We start from the raw sequence: 16,775 nt of genomic DNA, 5'->3' as shown, positions 1-16,775 counted from the left end.
TCACTTTCCCAAATTAAACACCACCTGGAGGCACTGAAAGAGATGCCCATCCCCCCTGCATCAGCCAGAACCCTTCTCCTGACCTGGAAACATGCATCCGGGTCTAATCCACTCTTTGTTCGAAGGTTCCCCAAATGATCAAATAAGGCTGCCTCATAAATGGCAGAAGCATCAACTAAGCATCAAGTACCAAGAAAACGTACCTAATGCACGCAGCTCTGTGGCCTGAAGAAGAAGCGTTAAGTATAGATCGAATGGCAGTAGCTCCCCCATCTCCCTTTGGGGACCCGTTCCCTGTTCCTCCCCACGTGCATTCACCTCGAGGCCCTACTGTGATAACCTCGCTCCAGCCTATGGTGGCCAGGGACACGAGAGGGCACGCTAACTGCGACTAGCAACTTGAGGGCAATGGATGGTTCCTGTGGGAAAGAACAGCGTCAAGGGAGGATGGTTAGAAGCGCAGGCAGGCGTCCATCGCAGTGAGCCAGGGAGAGTCCTACTGAGAAGTCACTGAGCTCCTCAGCTCTGCCACCGCACTCTCTCTGCGCAAGCCTGGCCACAGAGCAGTGTTCTCCGGGGCAGACAAGAGCAGTCAGGTTCCAGGCCGTGGCTCGTGGTTCCTACCGCAGAATATCCTCCATGGAGAGCGCAATGATGAAAACGGGGAGCCCCCACAGACTGAAGTGCACCCACACGGCTCACTGCAGCTGCCTTGGTCGCCTCAGGCCCATTCAGGAAAGTGTGTTTTTACCAGTGAAAGAGTAGAAACGGAAATGTGAAAAATACCACATTTGTGATTTTGAAGACACCGCTATGACCGTCCTTGCCTTCCCATGTGTATCAGCTGGCTCAGCAGGCAGGGCTGACACCACAGCGTGTTACCAAACCTTTACTAAGAGATTACAAGCAGTTTAGTCCCTTGCCAAGGTTTGTAGTGGAGGTGGAGACATGAGAAGCAGCTATGTTTAATGATGCTCTTTCAATTCTAAGGCAAGCAGAAGGGATAATTACATGTACACAAACCACTGTAATTTACAGCACAAGCTGTGGACTGAGTTGTTCTCAACTTGCAACCACACCACTGGGGCCACGACCTTGCTTCCTTGCCCAGGCAGTTTTCAATCCAGTGGCACACTACAATCACCATGAAGCTGATAAAAAACTGCTCAGGACCCACTCTGAGAAATTCAAGCCAAATGCCAGCCTCAGTAAGCAAAGACCCTTAACAACTACTCCATAAAACTGTTGTTAGGACTGCACCTTTGAAAATGGCTTTGGCAGTTAAATGCTCTGCAGAGCACACACTTACAGGTCTAAAAATACTTCAGGTCACATATAGCAAATGGAATGCTTAATGCTTATTATTACATGCCAGAGTCCGATACAAAATTAACGTAATTAAAATCTTTTGGAGAACTTACGATCTCTTCCAGTTTTAAAATTATGGAGTTAAGTTTAATTTAGACTGTCATAACCAGTACTAATACACCTTAGGGCCAACACATCCTAAAACAGGGAATAACAGATGGTAAAAGACCAGCATGTGCTGAAGCCTTCTTGGACGGCCCAAATTCTCAAGATTTTGCTTCCGACACTTAAAGTAGACAAGGTTACAAAGGTACTTGCACCAGACAGCATAATCTGAATGTTTTTTGGGAAGAGTCAACCACCCCAAAGCCCTGTGCTACTTATCAGAGGAAAACATGCAGTTTTGTGTGCTGCACTGGACTTCTGAAAATACAACACTGTGCACAGGTGCCTTGGATGCTACCAAGTCACTAAGCTCATTCCATCGCTGTGGCCCTTCGTTGCAACACAGCATACTGCTTCTGCGGGGAGGAGCGGAATTCTTATCTACTGCAGGGAAAAGGAGGAATCTTCTCAGTTGCTTTTAAAGTGTCAAAACAAGAATGCACAGACCAGTCAAATTAGCATTTTTAAAACTTGTTTTGCTAGATAAGCAGTTAAGATGCAGGCTCTGTGGTTCGTCACAGCTAAAAACTATTAACAGTGTGGCCTTCTTTGCTACTCGTATCTAAATTAGAATACAGGATTAAATGAGCTACCCACCTACAGCCAGGTGGACTTGATCTCCTGGTGACAACGTGTCACTGCCAAGATGAGAAGCCAGATACCTGACCTACTGACCCTAGAACTGCTACATGCTAAGGAGAGCCTGTTCCATGAGTAATTTAACATATAAAATACTCAAAATAACTCAAGCACAACAGCTACAATCTTCCCAGACAAAATCCTTACAACTTCAACAGAAATTTGACTATTTCCATTAAGAAAATCAACTTTTCCTTAGTGGGTGATATTCAGTATTTACTGGGAACCTCAAAACCAAGAAGGGCACTGTATCACTCTTAGTACAACTTGATTTTGCTGAACCAGGGAGTGACATTCTCCATTTCTCCCAACTGTGCAATGCATTTACTGACTCAAAGCAACACCTGCACGGTGGCCAATAAATGCTAAAAGCATCAAGTGACCAGAAAATGGACACCAAGAGATTACTCTTTTCAAGGGAAATGCACATCACTACAATGAAAAAAGAAAAAAAAAAAAAAAAAAAAAGAGGTTCTCTTAAATGATCAAGCTCTGTATCAACAGTGAAACTGATGTAATGCAACATTATACACTCTAAAAGACATTCTCCCCAACACAAGTTCGAGGTGACCCTAACAATCAAGCCTGTAGACCAGGAAATAAAGGATATATAAACAGGTGAAATGACACCGAAAGAAAATCAGTGAATATAAGACATTCAAGAAAATCACGCCAGTCTCTTAAAAAAAAAAAAAATCAAGCTTATGAGCAGGGGAAAAATTAAGAAAACCTATCAACCAAATTCAACTTACAAACCCTGACTGGATCCTGGTTTGGGAAAATTGGGTATGTAAGACTTTTTTTGATATAACTGAGACTACCTGAACGTTATATTAGGTATCATATGGTTCTAGGGAAATAATGTCAACTGTTGTTTTTGAAGATTTCCTTGATGTAGACCATTTTTAAAGTCTTTATTGAATTTGTTACAATACTGCTCCTATTTTATGTTTTGGTTTTTCTTCGGGCTGTGGGGCATGTGGGATCTTAGCTCCCCTACCAGGGATGGAACCCACACCCCCTGCATTGGAAGGCGAAGTCTTAACCACTGGACCGCTAGGGAAGTCCCCTCAAATTTCTTAAGCATCACAGTGGTATCGTGATCCTGAGAGACATCTTAGCTCCCATGACATGCATGCCAAAATAGTCACACCTAAAACGTACTCTCAAAATGCATCCGAACAACTGCTTGCTGTTAAATCCAGGGGTGGGTATACCTAAGTATTCACTGTACTGATTCTTCTAAACGCCACTTAAGAAATTCTTCAAAATAGGGTTGTAGGCAAGAGCCACTCCTGCTCCACTCACCGAAGTCACTGCTGAAGAAGCTTCAAGAAGCTGAGGAGAAACAACTGTTCTAAGAGCAGGCAAAGGGGCAGCAAACCCTAACAGGTTTTCACCTGATGCCACTCCAAACAAGCCTCGCCTCTGACAAAACCATTTATGTACCAAGGCAACGTTAGTATCTGAAAACTGTTTTTAAAAAGTAGCCTTAAAACCAAGTTTGACAACAAAACAATTTCTATACAAACTGTTCACTGGCTCCTAGCAATTAGCTCAGTTTCCCTATAAAACACATTTTCCTGTTGGACATGTTCAGTTATCAAGGTCAATGCAAAGAAATGGTATCTTATGAAAGCACACTGTGGTCTGTTTCGAATACGTCCTTAATTATGTGCATCAAAGGTTCTCAAACAAAAGGCAGATGCTAGGTACTACAAATGCAGCCCCAAGAATGCTGTGTGAAACAAAACAGTTCCAAATACCTCACTTGTTGTTTTATGTTTCCCACCTGAGGTTGGAAACCTTGGGGGGGTGGGGGGAATACTCTTCTGTGTATACTGCCCCTCAACCCTGAATTCAATTACATGCCTCTGAAAATAGGGCTCCCCTTACGCTGCTTCATACTCGTGCTAGAAACTAAAGTTATCAAGATAGTCAACGTGCTTGGTTAACATCTGAGACATACCATTTGCTCAGTAAAAATATCAAATAAGGGGGACTGCCCTGGCGGTCCAGTGGTTAAGACTCCACCTCCACTGCAGGGAACACGGGTTCCATACCTGGTCAGGGGACTAGGATCCCACATGCCAAGCAGCAGGGCCACCAAAAAAAACAAAAACCATGTTTAAGCCTCTGCTCATAAGGGAATGAACCAATGTCATGATTTCATTTTCTTGCCTGCTCTGGACTATTAATCTGGCCAAGCTGGAACTGGCACAGCACAGCTGAAACACCAAATCTTAATGAACACTGCAGCGATACACCATCACAAACTGACCAGACTTTACACAGAGGGTGAAAAACGCACAATACATCCAAGGTGAAATCACATGGCAGGGTAAAGGGGGAAAAAATGAACTAAGTTGGGGAAGCATGTGCCACTAACTATACGTAGTTAGGGGACAGGGGCGGTTTACAAAAAAGCATCGAGTGCATACTTGAGGTTCTAGGCTCTTGACATCTGTACCATCTGTACAGCCTTCAAGTGAGTTTAAGCTTCTAGTAACTCACCTATAAGGTGAGTTCATTAAACCAGACTTCTAAGGCCCCTCTCAACTCTAGATCAGACCCTAGGAAAAAAAAACAAGGAATCCAACATTTCATATCCGAGTGAAGCCCAGGAAAAATATAAAATGCTAAAACAGCAGTGGTATTACTGTTCAGGGTGAACACAGAACTGAAGGCCATCATTATAATGGATTAGAAAGAATTAAATTTTCCATATCCCTGCAAAACAACCGACAAAGTATCCGAAGCCTGTGCTTCCTCATAACAGCTAGTTTTCATTACTGAAGACATGACTGAGTTAGTACAAAAGAAAAGTCCAAACTGTCGGCTTTCAGTCCTCCACATTCCCCTCTTTAATATGGCATTTTGCACTATATACATTAATGAAAATTTGAAACAAACAAAAAGAGCTTTAGTCAAACTCCCCTTCCTCCTCCAGCTTTATTGGATAGTTTAAAATTACATTTCTATTTTCTAGGACTTCAGTTGCTTTTTCCATCTGACTTTTAAAAACTGATTACAGCAAATGAAACACAGTTGCCTAAGTGATATAGTATACAAAAATAACATCTTGATTTCTGTGAAAATGCATTTCTCTGCAATTCCTGAATAGCTCCAAATTATGCTAACTCTGAGCATAGATGTTTACTCTGGGTTTTAGTTTTAGTCTTTGAAAAAATGTGTTCTACACCTTTGTCATCACCACCTGTTTACCCAGCATCAACGCTGCGGTGAAGCTGCTCCTGTTTAGGCTTCTATCCCGAGGTTTCTCGCACAGCCATTAACACGCATGTTTGTCTTTTTATTTTGTTTACTCCCACTCAACTGGATGTTCTATGTAGGGCCTGATACAGATGTTACTTGATGTTATTTAATAGCTACTGAGGTCAGACAATCCAAGGCAGTCATTATGCTAAAATTAAAGTTTTTTATGGAAGCTCACAGACACTTCCAGAATTGGTTTTACCTCCTACATGGGAACATATTCAAGAAACCCAGAACGGGCTTACTGGTCTGACTCAACTCTTCCCATTCATCAATCCCTATTCACCAGTGGCACGGAAAGGGGGTTCTTTAACAAAGCATTATACATAACACCTCTACCAAACTAAACATAAACTTTTTTTTTTGTAGTTAAATGCAGAAAGTCGATTTTTTTTCCACCCCTTTCCTCCTTTTACACGGCAAGTAAAGCTCACTGGCCTGGGAGTAGCCTCTATCTGCCAACCTTTGGCCAGTGAAGAGGATTCAGAGAAAATAATACAACCATCAATCAGAAAAGGAGGGGCGACAAAGGAAAGTAATTAAGCTGTGGCCTCAATCGTGCATTCCCGTGCAAGGTGCCCTGACTCGCCACAGCGGTAACAGTTGACTTCACTCGTCTTGCTGCAGTTGATGGCTACATGACCAGTTTCACCACACCTTAAAAAAAAAAAAAGAAAAAAAAGGGAAATTAAAATAGCTTTCACAACAGTGTTCAGAAAATGTCACACTGTACTAAAGCAATAGTTACTACAAAACAAAAAGCAATGACAAGTGAAGCAATACACTTTTGTTTTCAACACAGTAAGTCTTATTATCCCCTAAGCTAAGCAGGAAGGAGGAATTTGAATGCGAAGCTACTCTGTCATGCAGCTTAAGGCAAAAAGTCAAAAATCTTGCCCTAAGAGATCAACCAACATCACAACCAAAACACCAGCCAATATGTTGTATCTTTACACAAATTAATCCCTAAGATTTCACAGGTATGTATATATCAAAATTCATGAAATTTTACACTTTATACATATTACTGTATGTCACATTCACAGACAGGCAGAGACTTCTAGTTTCATGACAAAAGATTTGTGTGTATGAATTAGTCTTCTACAAAGTCTTTGAAAATGCCAAATTATTATAACATAAAATTCCTTTTTTTTGGGCCACACCACACAGCATGTTCCCCGACCAGGGATCAAACCCGTGCCCCTGCAGTGAGAGCAGAGTCTTGACCACTGGACCGCCAGGAAGTCCCAATATTCTTATTTTTAAAACATTAAAAATTCCAAAGTTGTGCGGCATTCTGTGGAGTCGCCATCATCCACCAGGCATCACAGCAGGATACTAAGTCAGGTACACCTGAAACCTCCTGTGCGGTCACAGACACCTCAGGGAATGTACTATCCCCAAGGCCCTTCCATTTCTAGCTAACTCATGCTCCAAGAATCTCCGCGATGAGCTTTCCTCTGGCAACACCCCAGCAACTCACCTATAGCACTTCACTTTGGTGCAGTCTTTCTGAATGTGTCCAAACTCTCCGCAAGAATAGCACTTCTGCTCGTCCGCGTGGTCACAGTCGCGGGCCAGGTGGCCAGGTTTGCCGCAGTTGTAGCAGCACTGCTCTCGCTCCCTCTTGGGCTCCTTGCAGTCCTTGGCGATGTGGCCTCCTCGGCCGCAGTTATAGCAGGCTTCAACAATAAGGAAAAGAGGCAGACCAAGACTATAAAACCTTACAGATGCCCCCATGTTTCAAACCATACAGCACACACTCTCAGAGGTGGGAAACCTCTTCCAACACAGTAGTGCATGCCCACCTCTCCAGGCTCTAGAAGGGTACGAAGAGGAAGTGTTAAATACTTACCATCCTCCTGAAGATCACAATCCTTGGCAAGGTGACCAGACTCACCACAGCGGTAACAGATGTCCGGAAGAGACGAGGAAACAAACTGGAAACCTATTTTGGGCAGAAACAAAAAGAATTTGGCTAGTTAGACCAGTCGTGGTACTTATGAATACTGAAGTACTTCAAAATTTTTTATTCGACAAAAATACCTCTATCCGAGGTAAAACCACCTCTGCCACGGCTTCTCATTCCACGTCCACGGCCCCCACCAGTTGGGCATTCCCGGGCCCAGTGGCCAGATCGCCCACACTTGAAGCATTCATTGCTGCTCATGGCTGCAGTCAGATCTTCAAAATATTAAAAATGACAACATTGAAATTACTTTCAGCTTTTATTCCCCGTTTTGTGTATTTTTTGTATAATTATTCTTGAGGAAAAAAAGCCAACCAATATATTGGTTAGAAAAATAATCACTTAACTACACACCTTAGGTGTTATATATCTATTATGAAATATACTAAAAGTGAAAAATAAATTGAAAACATGTATTTTCATACAACTTGCAATCTTTAAAATCATCAAGATTATGCATACGTGTTAATCCAGTTATTAATGGGATGATGGGACTTGAAGGATTAATATCGATGAATATCCGTTATTAGAAAAAATGAGTAACACCTCATATTCCAGGTCCAACTTAACGGACATTTTCACGGTTACAAGCCAGTAAACTTTATCGTGGACAACTGGAAGTCATTTACTGGTTATAAAACTAGAATAACCCAGTAGAGCTGTCATATGGATTCTGAGAGGAGATGCACAAAAAATTCTCCTCTGCACCCTTAGCCCCTAACACAGTGCCTACTTACACTGCAGCACTGCTTGCTGACTGAGTATTTAGAGCAGACATGTTAGAATAAATACACGAAATTCTGTTTCTAGAGGGTACGGTATGTTAAAAATATTAGAAAAATAACAAAGAGGAACACCAAAGTACCAGTAGCACTGGGACCATTTTTTCCCCTCTTCTCACGTTTCCAAATTTTTCTGTAATTTTACATTTAAAACAAGGTTACTTGGAATTCATACTAGCCTCCTTTACTGGCTATTGTTTCAAAATAAAAGCGAAACTTCAACTAAAGCAAGTGCATTTTATACTTCTTACATAACAATCTAAAAATAAGCAGGGGCTATTCCTAGAATAGAAAAGAATAGAATAGAATAGAACAGAACAGAATGGAATGCTGCAGGACAAACTCCCAGGAAAGTGGCCTTTAAAAAACAAACTAGCTAAAAACAATGTCATCTTTACATTTCCACAGTTCCATATCTAAACAGTTTTACCCTTAATTGCAGCATCAAACAATGGTACACAAAATTTTTAAAATATATTGTAGAGCAATCTAGTCACTAAAAATTATGCTAAAATCTAGTGACTAAAAATTATTAGTTTCAAAAGTTTCCATCATCAAATATTCAAGCGAACTCATTACCTACCCCAACTCTCTGTTATCAGAGCCAGGATAAATCTTCAGAGGAATGTTTCTACCAACTCTTACCACCTGCGGTATAAACTAATTACCGCAAGTGGGGAGGGGAGAGTGCCAACAGGATACTCCTAGTCAGTTGCTTCCGAAGCATAATGTGCATTTCTAGTCAGAAGAAACCAGTCAGCGAAGATTAAAAATGTATTTTTGCAAAATTACATTTGCTTTTTTATACAGGTGCTGGCACTCTAAGTCACGTGGAGGGTTGGTTTCCACCAGAGAGAATACTCAGGATTAAAAAAAAAATGAACAGCACTTAAAATGACCACAGAAAAGTGCAGCTTATGGCATGTTGTCCTCCCCTCAACCCCACTTTCATTCTGCACCTTCTCCAGTTTCCTCGGGACCAGTTTGAGCATATTCTTGGTCCCAAGGAGTTCTTTGCACAAACGATCACTTCCTTTCACAAGGAAATCCAGCCAATTTGACAAGCGCTGAGTATTTTATAACTTATTTTAACAAGATACCTATGTTTTAGGAAAATGACAACCCAATATTCAATATGCCATTTTCAAAGCTAAAGAAATGATAGTTCCAAGCAATCTCCCTTTCAGACTGCGGCTTTAGAAGGACCTCCTGTTTATTTCACAATGGCAAAGAACAAAGGAAACACGTTGTAATGAATCATCAGATGTTAATCAGCGGAATAAGGTCCGCCCTTAAAATTTTAGGTTTACTTTCAGCCTAGAAAGATTAGTTTAAACAATTTAGCTACTCAAGAACTGATTAACTGTGGATTTTCCATAAACTGTTTCTTTCTCCCTCTTTGGCCAAGCCAATCTCAATCAGCTGGTCTACATTTTCACTGACTCCATCATGACAGTAAACGTGGTAACATTTAGTAATATTAACCCAACTGATTCCCACTGTTTTCAAGGCATGCTACCTATCCTAGGAGGCAAATCACTATCCTATTACTCATCGTACATACAAATGTATCTAGTTATAAGGTCTTTAGAGAATTTCATGCTATTTCTTAGGAAAACTAGAGGCAGTAAGTAAGGTTAAGACAGAGCTGCAAATTAATTATGGCTCCCTGATTCCCACTGCTCTTGGCTGGGAGTTTGCTGCACTGTCCCGCCTCCCCCACCTGTCACAACCTTTTCCAACCGTAAAGGGCCAACTCAAATGCCAACTCTATAAAAGAACCTGACCGTATCACCCAGCCTGGAACTCTCCTTCTTCCTATTAAGACCCAGGGCACTGACTGCACTACCACTTTCACTGCTGGGGCCAGGGTTCAATCCCTTGTCAGGGATCTATCTCGCAAGCGAGGCAACTGCGGCCCAAAACAAACAAACAAAACCAATTTACAGAGCAGGCTTAAGAGTGGGCCTAACTCTGCTTATACTCAAGTTTCCCATTTCAAAGTCTACTTCCTGAGTGGAATGGATTAGAGGTAAGAGAAGAAAAAGGGTGAATTCCAAATGACCTCACATTTTCAACAACAGGAATCGGTATCTGTTTCCATTTCGACTGTTGTGTATTGAATTTTCATGACACAAATCACACTTAAAGATGTGGTAGGAGCACAGAGTATGCAGGCAGCAGGTGGAGTAAGGCAGTCAAGACAGTTTGATAAGATTCACTGTGAGGGGCCATGTAGTTTAGTCTATGCAGCCCCTCACAGATCTGAACATTCTACAGATTCTGCTCTCATCTAGGCTTCAAGGCTTAAATCCTAGAATTGGTACCAAAACACAAAATGGTCATACGACTTTGTCTTCCTTAATGTAATTCTGCCATATTTTTGATACTAAGAACAAAGCCAGTAAACTACTTAAAGCTGAACAGTACATGGTCAAGACTAACAATGAGTTCCAATAAATAAGAGACCATAACTCTCCATAAATACATTTAGAATAAGCAGCCGCAGGCAAGGGGCAGTGGGGAATGACATAAAGCACCTGGGGAGGGCCCGGTGAGATTGTTTCCCTAACACAGCTGTGTGGTTCACACTTGCTATGTCTCCAGTCATCTTCCACAAGCTCAGGGTTACCCCTGACTCATCCACGCTGCGGACCTAACTGCACTGAGACCACAGGGGAGCTTCTGCCCCCTGAATGCACTCACCCATTATTACGCTCTAATAAGTCGGTACAGAGTTCCAACACGGTACTGAAAACACTTCACACTGTTGAAGTAAAAATAAACTACAGACAGAATGGAAGGAAGCAAGTTACATGGCGCACTACCTGCATTCTGGCCAGAATAATGTAGAATAAAGAGTACAATACTGGGAGCAATTCTGAGTTCTTATTCTGGTTCCTGCACTGACTGAGTGACCTTGGTTACTTACATCCATTACTTAGGGTTTAAATTAGTTGCTAAACATCTACTATTGGCCAAGCATTAATAAACACATTATCTATAATCCCTACAACCTTGCAAGTTATATACGCTTGTTCTCATTTTACTGATAAGGAAACTAAAGATCTGAGACCAAGGCATGCAACTAGAAAGTTCTAAAGTGAGGATTTCAACAGTTGGCTCCAAGTCCTCTGCAGAGGCTTTTGCTAGGATTAACTGACAAGGTACATGAAAGTGCTATCAGGAGAGTACACCAATTTAGAGAAGTCAAAATAAAACTAGAATTGATACGTTTTTAAAAATCCACACCCATGAATGAATTTAAAGTTGCTTTAGATTTTAACCTTCTTCAAGACAGCACTCAGGACACCACAGACCAGGACTGGCAACCTGACATCACCTGTCATCCTCGTCAGTAATGATGGAGCCACTCCAGGCCACTGCTGTCCTGCACTCTCAGTCCTGACGAGCGGAGCCCAGCCACTTACAACGTCAGCGCTGGTGGCCACAAGCTCTGGTTTATTATTCCAGCAGTTTTTTACAACAGCAAAATGGTGCACACTTTACTGGAACCTCTCCACAGCATGCCCTTACTGCAGCAGCGTCTGACACTGCCAGAATAGGAGCTCTGTTAAATGAGACAGTACAGAAAGAGCGTTCTCCACATAGCAGGCCGAGATGCCTTGGCATCAGTCTTCTGCTCTCCACTTACGGTCAGAAGGCTAGGAAGAGGAAACAAGCCAACAATTTTTTTAAAAGAAACTCACTCCTGCAAGGAGGGAAAAAGCAAAATCACTTCTGTGGTCAAGCGTTTAGACGAGGAACCAATCATTCCAATTAGTCATACTGTGGTTCCACTGCCTTTAAGCACCCATTTTACGCTGTCCATGTAGGTACCACTATTTTAACTAGATTTTATGAAAGGTAAAGAGAATCCAATCATAAAACCATATCATAAAATTCACTTGTAATACCTCAAAGATATCATTCTGCCTGTTCCAGATGTTCATACGTAAGTGTAATAAATGCTCAAGTTTTCCACTGATTTGGCTCAAACTATTTTAAAGAGGCTGCACATTTGAAATACCTAACTTATCAATACAAAAAGGAATGTGGACCTCTTGTTGCTAAGAAAAACTTACCCAAGTTAGATAAGTACATAAATATATACTGTTAGCTTTTCTAAAAAGCTGCTGCCAAGTGTTACAATTTGGAAAAAATTTTGGAAAACATTTTAAGTCCTCAAGTCAGCCCTTGGGAAGCTAATAAATTATTCCTTCTATATTCCAGTACAGAGGACTTCTTGTAGACAAGAATCAAGCTCAACAAACTAAAAACAGCATGAAACTATGTACGTGGCACTTTGTAGGTGTTTGACTAAGCCATGATCACAGTAATTTTTAAGAAGCATTTCAAATAACTGCTTCGCAGAGGAGGAAAAAGCCTAAGAGGTAGAAACGTCTTATCTCTTTAAAATCCTCAAAACCTTACACTCACAACTTACAGCTATTGAGCAAAAGAACAACAAAATTACTAATTTAAATTAAGGTTAACTCATTGATGCAGAAGTTCACTGGTTAGGTTTCTCTCCAAAATTGGGTCAAACATAAAGAAAAAGGGAAAAATCTATTTTTAAAAACTTGTCGTTTGGGTGGGGGGGGTTCAAGACGAAGACATCAATTAATCCTCCTTAAAAGAAAAAAATACAGTAAACAGAAAAACCACCCAGACGCCCAGCTTCTTTACCTGATCCTCTCTGGGGGTCCTCCCGAATAACGCCTGAAACACACTCTCTGAAGTCACAGGCCAACACCGAGCCGTGTTTTCTCTTCCCGAGACCCCCCAGACCGGAGGCGGCCACTTCCTCTGGGAGCGCCCTGGGGCTGAGGCCATGTGCGTCGCATGTGGCACCGAGCGCAGGCCTGACCCGTGCGCGAGCCCACAGCCGCGCCCCACCGCGGGCCTCCACGCCGCCCCGCCACAGGCTTTCGCGTCGGGAAAGCCCAGGCGGGGCTTGGCTGGTGAACCTCCGCGCCTCGTTTCCCCATTACACTGGGCTCGCGTCGCCCATCCGCGAGGCGACGCGAAGGTGACCGTTGTCGCCGCGATTTTGGAAGTCTGACAAACGCGCGCTTTTCTCTGCCGATGCGGTGCGGTCAGGGCCCCTCTGCCTCAGAGCGGGCCCTGCCTGCCCCTTCCCGGGCGGCGCCGCGCGGCAGCCACCGCGGCGTGTCCGCCAGAACAAGCGCCCGCGGGCCGGGAACCCGCCGGGGAGCCCGGGCCGCGGGCCCGACCCCCCGCCCCCGCCCCGGAGCGCGGCTCCCAGGCCCCTCCCGAGCCGCAGCGCCCCGCGCCCGCCGCCCGCCGGCCCCCGCACTCCCGCCCAGGCCGCCCCCGCCCCAAGGACGGGCCGCCGCGCCCGCCGCGAGCCCGCGGCCTGCGCACGGCCTGGGCCCGGGCGGCCCACCGCGGCGGCCCCGCGGCCCGGGAGGGCGGGAGGGCGGCGGGACGGCGGGCGACGGAGGCCCGTTTCCCGCCTGACGCAGCGGCGGCGCAGGCCCGAGCGCGGCCGCCATCGCCGCCTCCCTGCCCCGACCCTCCGCCCGCGGCCGCCCGCCCCGCGGCCCCGGCCCGCTCGCGGCCTCACCTTCGGCGTCGGAGGGGCCCGCGGCGGCGGAGACGCGGACGCAGGCCGGGGAGGCGGCGGGCGCGGCGGCGGCTGTTTATGCTCCGGGTCCTAGCCTGCGCCACACGCGGGTCTGCACACGGCCCCACACGCGCCGCTGCGCACGGCTCTCCTCCGCCTCGCCCACGCGGCCAATCAGCGCGCGGGGCCCGACTGTCCAATCGCGGCCGCCCGACGCGGGGCGGGGGGCGGGGCTCCTACCCCCGCGCGCGGCCCTTCCCGCCGTGCCCCGCGCGCGGCCCTTACGCGCGCGGCCCTTACCCCCCCGCCCCCCCCCCCCGAGCCCGGCCGCGCCGAGCGGGCGGGAGGCGGGGTCCCGGGCGGGCGGGCCTCGCGGCGGCTGCGACACGGGGCCTGTGGGTGTGGGGCGGCCGGCAGGCCTGAGGGCGGCTCGCCTCCCTCTCCCTCGCTCCCTCCCTCCCCGGGGCCGGTGCCAGCCTTCCCGGGGGAAGGCCCCGCCGGGGGAGCGGGCCCCGCAGGCCGTCGGGGCTCTGCCGCGGGGGAGGCGCGTGGGCCGACGGCAGACGTGACGGGGCTTGGCGTCGCGTCTGGGGACGGCTGTTCCTGAAAACGTGGAAAAGGTGGGGGGCTTCCGGCTCCTGGGCCCCGAAGGGCCTCCGGGCCTTGGGCGCCGCGCCGCGTGTGCGGCCCAGGTCGGCGGGGAGGCCCGGGCGCGCGCTCGCCGGCCCCGCGACGGCAGTCCGGACCCCGGGGGGCGGGCGCCCGCCTCTGCCGCCGGGCGGACGTGCGCGGCGCACGGGCCCCGGCTGCACCTCGCCGAGCCCTCGTCCCGAGGCTGCGGGTCGTGCGGAGGCAGCGTGACACCCGGCCCACGTCCCCTGGTCGCTGGGCAGCGCTGAGCCGCTTGTGTTCGGCACAGCTCAGGAGAGGGGAGCACTTCTCAGAGTGGGGGGGGCTACTTTAAGGACCAATGATTTTTTTTTTTAACTTTTGTTAATCCAGGCAATTTAAAGTAAAAATATTTTAAAACTCAGTATGAAAAGGCCCCATTTCCAGGAAGATTGAATTGCCCAGCACTTTATGCATGGGTTACAACGCCAGTTATCAATAATCAAACAGTATTTTCATCCGTACTTTCTCCCTATTCTCACCACATCTGTAGTCAACAAAACCTGTCAACCGGTTAGAGGGCTGTGAGATCAACTTCAAGAAAACCCCCCGAACATCCTGTTACCCCCAATTATTATTCTCTGAAACTTTCATTTATAAAATGTGCCGAGTCACAGAATAAAACATTGCTTTTACATGGGTCTCAATCTGAAATCCACAGATGTTAATAAGTCCGTTTTTAAAAGTTTGTTTCAAAGTTAAACCCAAGACACGTTGACTTCATAGGAAATCCACTGAGAAATGTTTTTCCAGGCTGAACACGTTTCCCTTTAGTCTCCCCTAACAAAGCATGTGCATATTAATTGCTTTCATTTCATAATCCCTGCTGTCCCACCACTATACCAAGATCACCCAAACTGTGTGTGTGGTATTCTGAGTGTTCTTACTTATACCCTACTTTCACGAACTGCAAAAGATTTCCTGGGATAACCTGTCACTTGAATTCTTTGGCTACTTTTGAAGGTGAAGTCCAAAGAACTCTTAAATGATTCTCTTTGGGGGGGGGGGGGGGCGGGTGTTGTTTATACATATTAGCAACTAGCACCTGGGGCTGTGCTGATCCCATCTGGAATCACTGGGAGACAACCCGCAAAACCAAGGAATCGAATAAAACAGTATTTTGTGCTTACATAGTTTTTATTACCAAGAAGCTTACACAGCCTCATAGACTTCCCCTCCCTGACTGGTTAATCTTTATAATATCTTGAGGTAAGGCATAGTGTGGTCCTCACAGACACTTAACTAGTGATTTCCTAAGCCCTAGCAGTGAGTCAGTGTAACGCGAGAGGCTATGTGGGAAGTCCAGCCTGGGTGCCTCCACGCCACACCAGGAAGAGGAGTTCAGATTGTCATAGGAACCGTAAATTAATATTTTCTGACTTGATTTTTGTTTACCATTCCAACTACAGTGCTACATAAAATATTTGCTATTCATTATAGACGCAGGGGAAAAAAAGGGAGAGTGGGGTGTGAAATAAAGATACTGGACATAATGTTCTGTAGGTTATAAAAGACTTAAGTAGAGGAATGGAAACATAATGTGGTCTTTGCTGTTTGGCTCTGGGAGGAACAGCTAATGGCTCTTCTCTACCTGGCATCCAGCTTTTTGTAATGCCTATTATTAATAGAGCCAGTCTGGTCACGAGGTATTCTGGGTGACCCGGAGAAGGTCTGGGATAGAGTTGAACTACAGTGACTCGTGCTGCACAGATATGCCCCTGGGTACACCTATTTCACTAGTGATGTTTGAAAATAAAGCAAAAAGCCACCCCACTCAAAAGATAACCTGTCAACTGTATTTGAAGAAAGAGGTTCCTATCATATTTTCCTCCCCTGGAAATGTGTTTCATCCCCTTCCTGCCTTCCAGTGTTCAGTCTTACCCAAGGTATTGTGCTCAGCATTGCAGGGCTGACAAACCTGAGCTGAGACCCAGACCATGCCCTTGAAGATCTTGCAGGATGACAAGGGCCTAAAGAAAGTATTCAGTGTCCTCAGAGAGGACCAGCTAAAATGCTGTGATTCAGCATGATTCAGGATTCCTTCAAATGAGTGCCAGTTGAGCAGCAGCACCTGCCAACTCCTAATTTCCACTTAAAATGCCCAACTGTCCAGCACAAGCCTTAGATCCTGCCGTCAAATGGAGATGATACCCTGTACCCTTCTAAACCCTTCCATGTCTTGTTTTCTCTGCCAACAGGGAAACAGTCTGTGACTTGACTTGGAAAGTATGCAACTAAGGTTAAGGAGAATAAATTGTTTCCACCTCTCATGTCAGCTTCTGAAGCAGAAACACACTTTACTAAGCTAAATCCTGAAACAGCAATCAGTTATGCAGCACTAATAATAGCTTATGATATGGAGCGAGTCTGTGTGACA

General features: G+C 45.7%; 1 protein-coding gene across 6 annotated transcripts; it reads right to left on the bottom strand.

Annotated features, from left to right (window-relative positions):
• Positions 1-5,034: 5,034 nt before the first annotated feature.
• On the bottom strand, positions 5,035-13,892 carry CNBP (CCHC-type zinc finger nucleic acid binding protein). 6 transcript variants are annotated; one of them, XM_057705448.1, is made up of 6 exons: positions 13,730-13,892; positions 12,829-12,861; positions 7,456-7,572; positions 7,246-7,336; positions 6,872-7,075; positions 5,035-6,045 (listed from the first exon to the last, which is right to left on the bottom strand). In XM_057705448.1, the coding sequence occupies exons 3-6, from the start codon at positions 7,556-7,558 to the stop codon at positions 5,928-5,930; spliced, it is 516 nt and encodes a 171-aa protein (XP_057561431.1). In that variant the 5' UTR covers positions 7,559-7,572; positions 12,829-12,861; positions 13,730-13,892; the 3' UTR covers positions 5,035-5,927. The 6 variants fall into 6 exon arrangements, with proteins under 6 accessions (XP_057561431.1, XP_057561428.1, XP_057561429.1 ...); XM_057705445.1 differs by having other exon boundaries at positions 7,435-7,572; positions 13,730-13,889; XM_057705446.1 differs by lacking the exon at positions 12,829-12,861 and having other exon boundaries at positions 6,872-7,070; positions 7,244-7,336; positions 7,435-7,572; positions 13,730-13,888.
• Between the last annotated feature and the right edge of the window lie 2,883 nt (positions 13,893-16,775).

Source organism: Hippopotamus amphibius, chromosome 13 (assembly GCF_030028045.1).
Source record: "Hippopotamus amphibius kiboko isolate mHipAmp2 chromosome 13, mHipAmp2.hap2, whole genome shotgun sequence".
In the NCBI taxonomy this organism is placed as follows: domain Eukaryota; kingdom Metazoa; phylum Chordata; class Mammalia; order Artiodactyla; family Hippopotamidae; genus Hippopotamus; species Hippopotamus amphibius.
This window is presented reverse-complemented; position numbering and strand designations above follow the sequence as displayed.

Coding starts and splice junctions, on each gene's coding strand:
- CNBP (XM_057705445.1), bottom strand. CDS start 7,558: ATGAGCAGCAATGAATGCTTCAAGTGTGGGCGATCTGGCCACTGGGCC. Junction 7,337..7,434: donor TGGTTTTACCTCGGATAGAG/GTATTTTTGTCG, acceptor TGCCCAAAATAG/GTTTCCAGTTTGTTTCCTCG. Junction 7,076..7,245: donor GATTGTGATCTTCAGGAGGA/TGGTAAGTATTT, acceptor TTTCCTTATTGT/TGAAGCCTGCTATAACTGCG.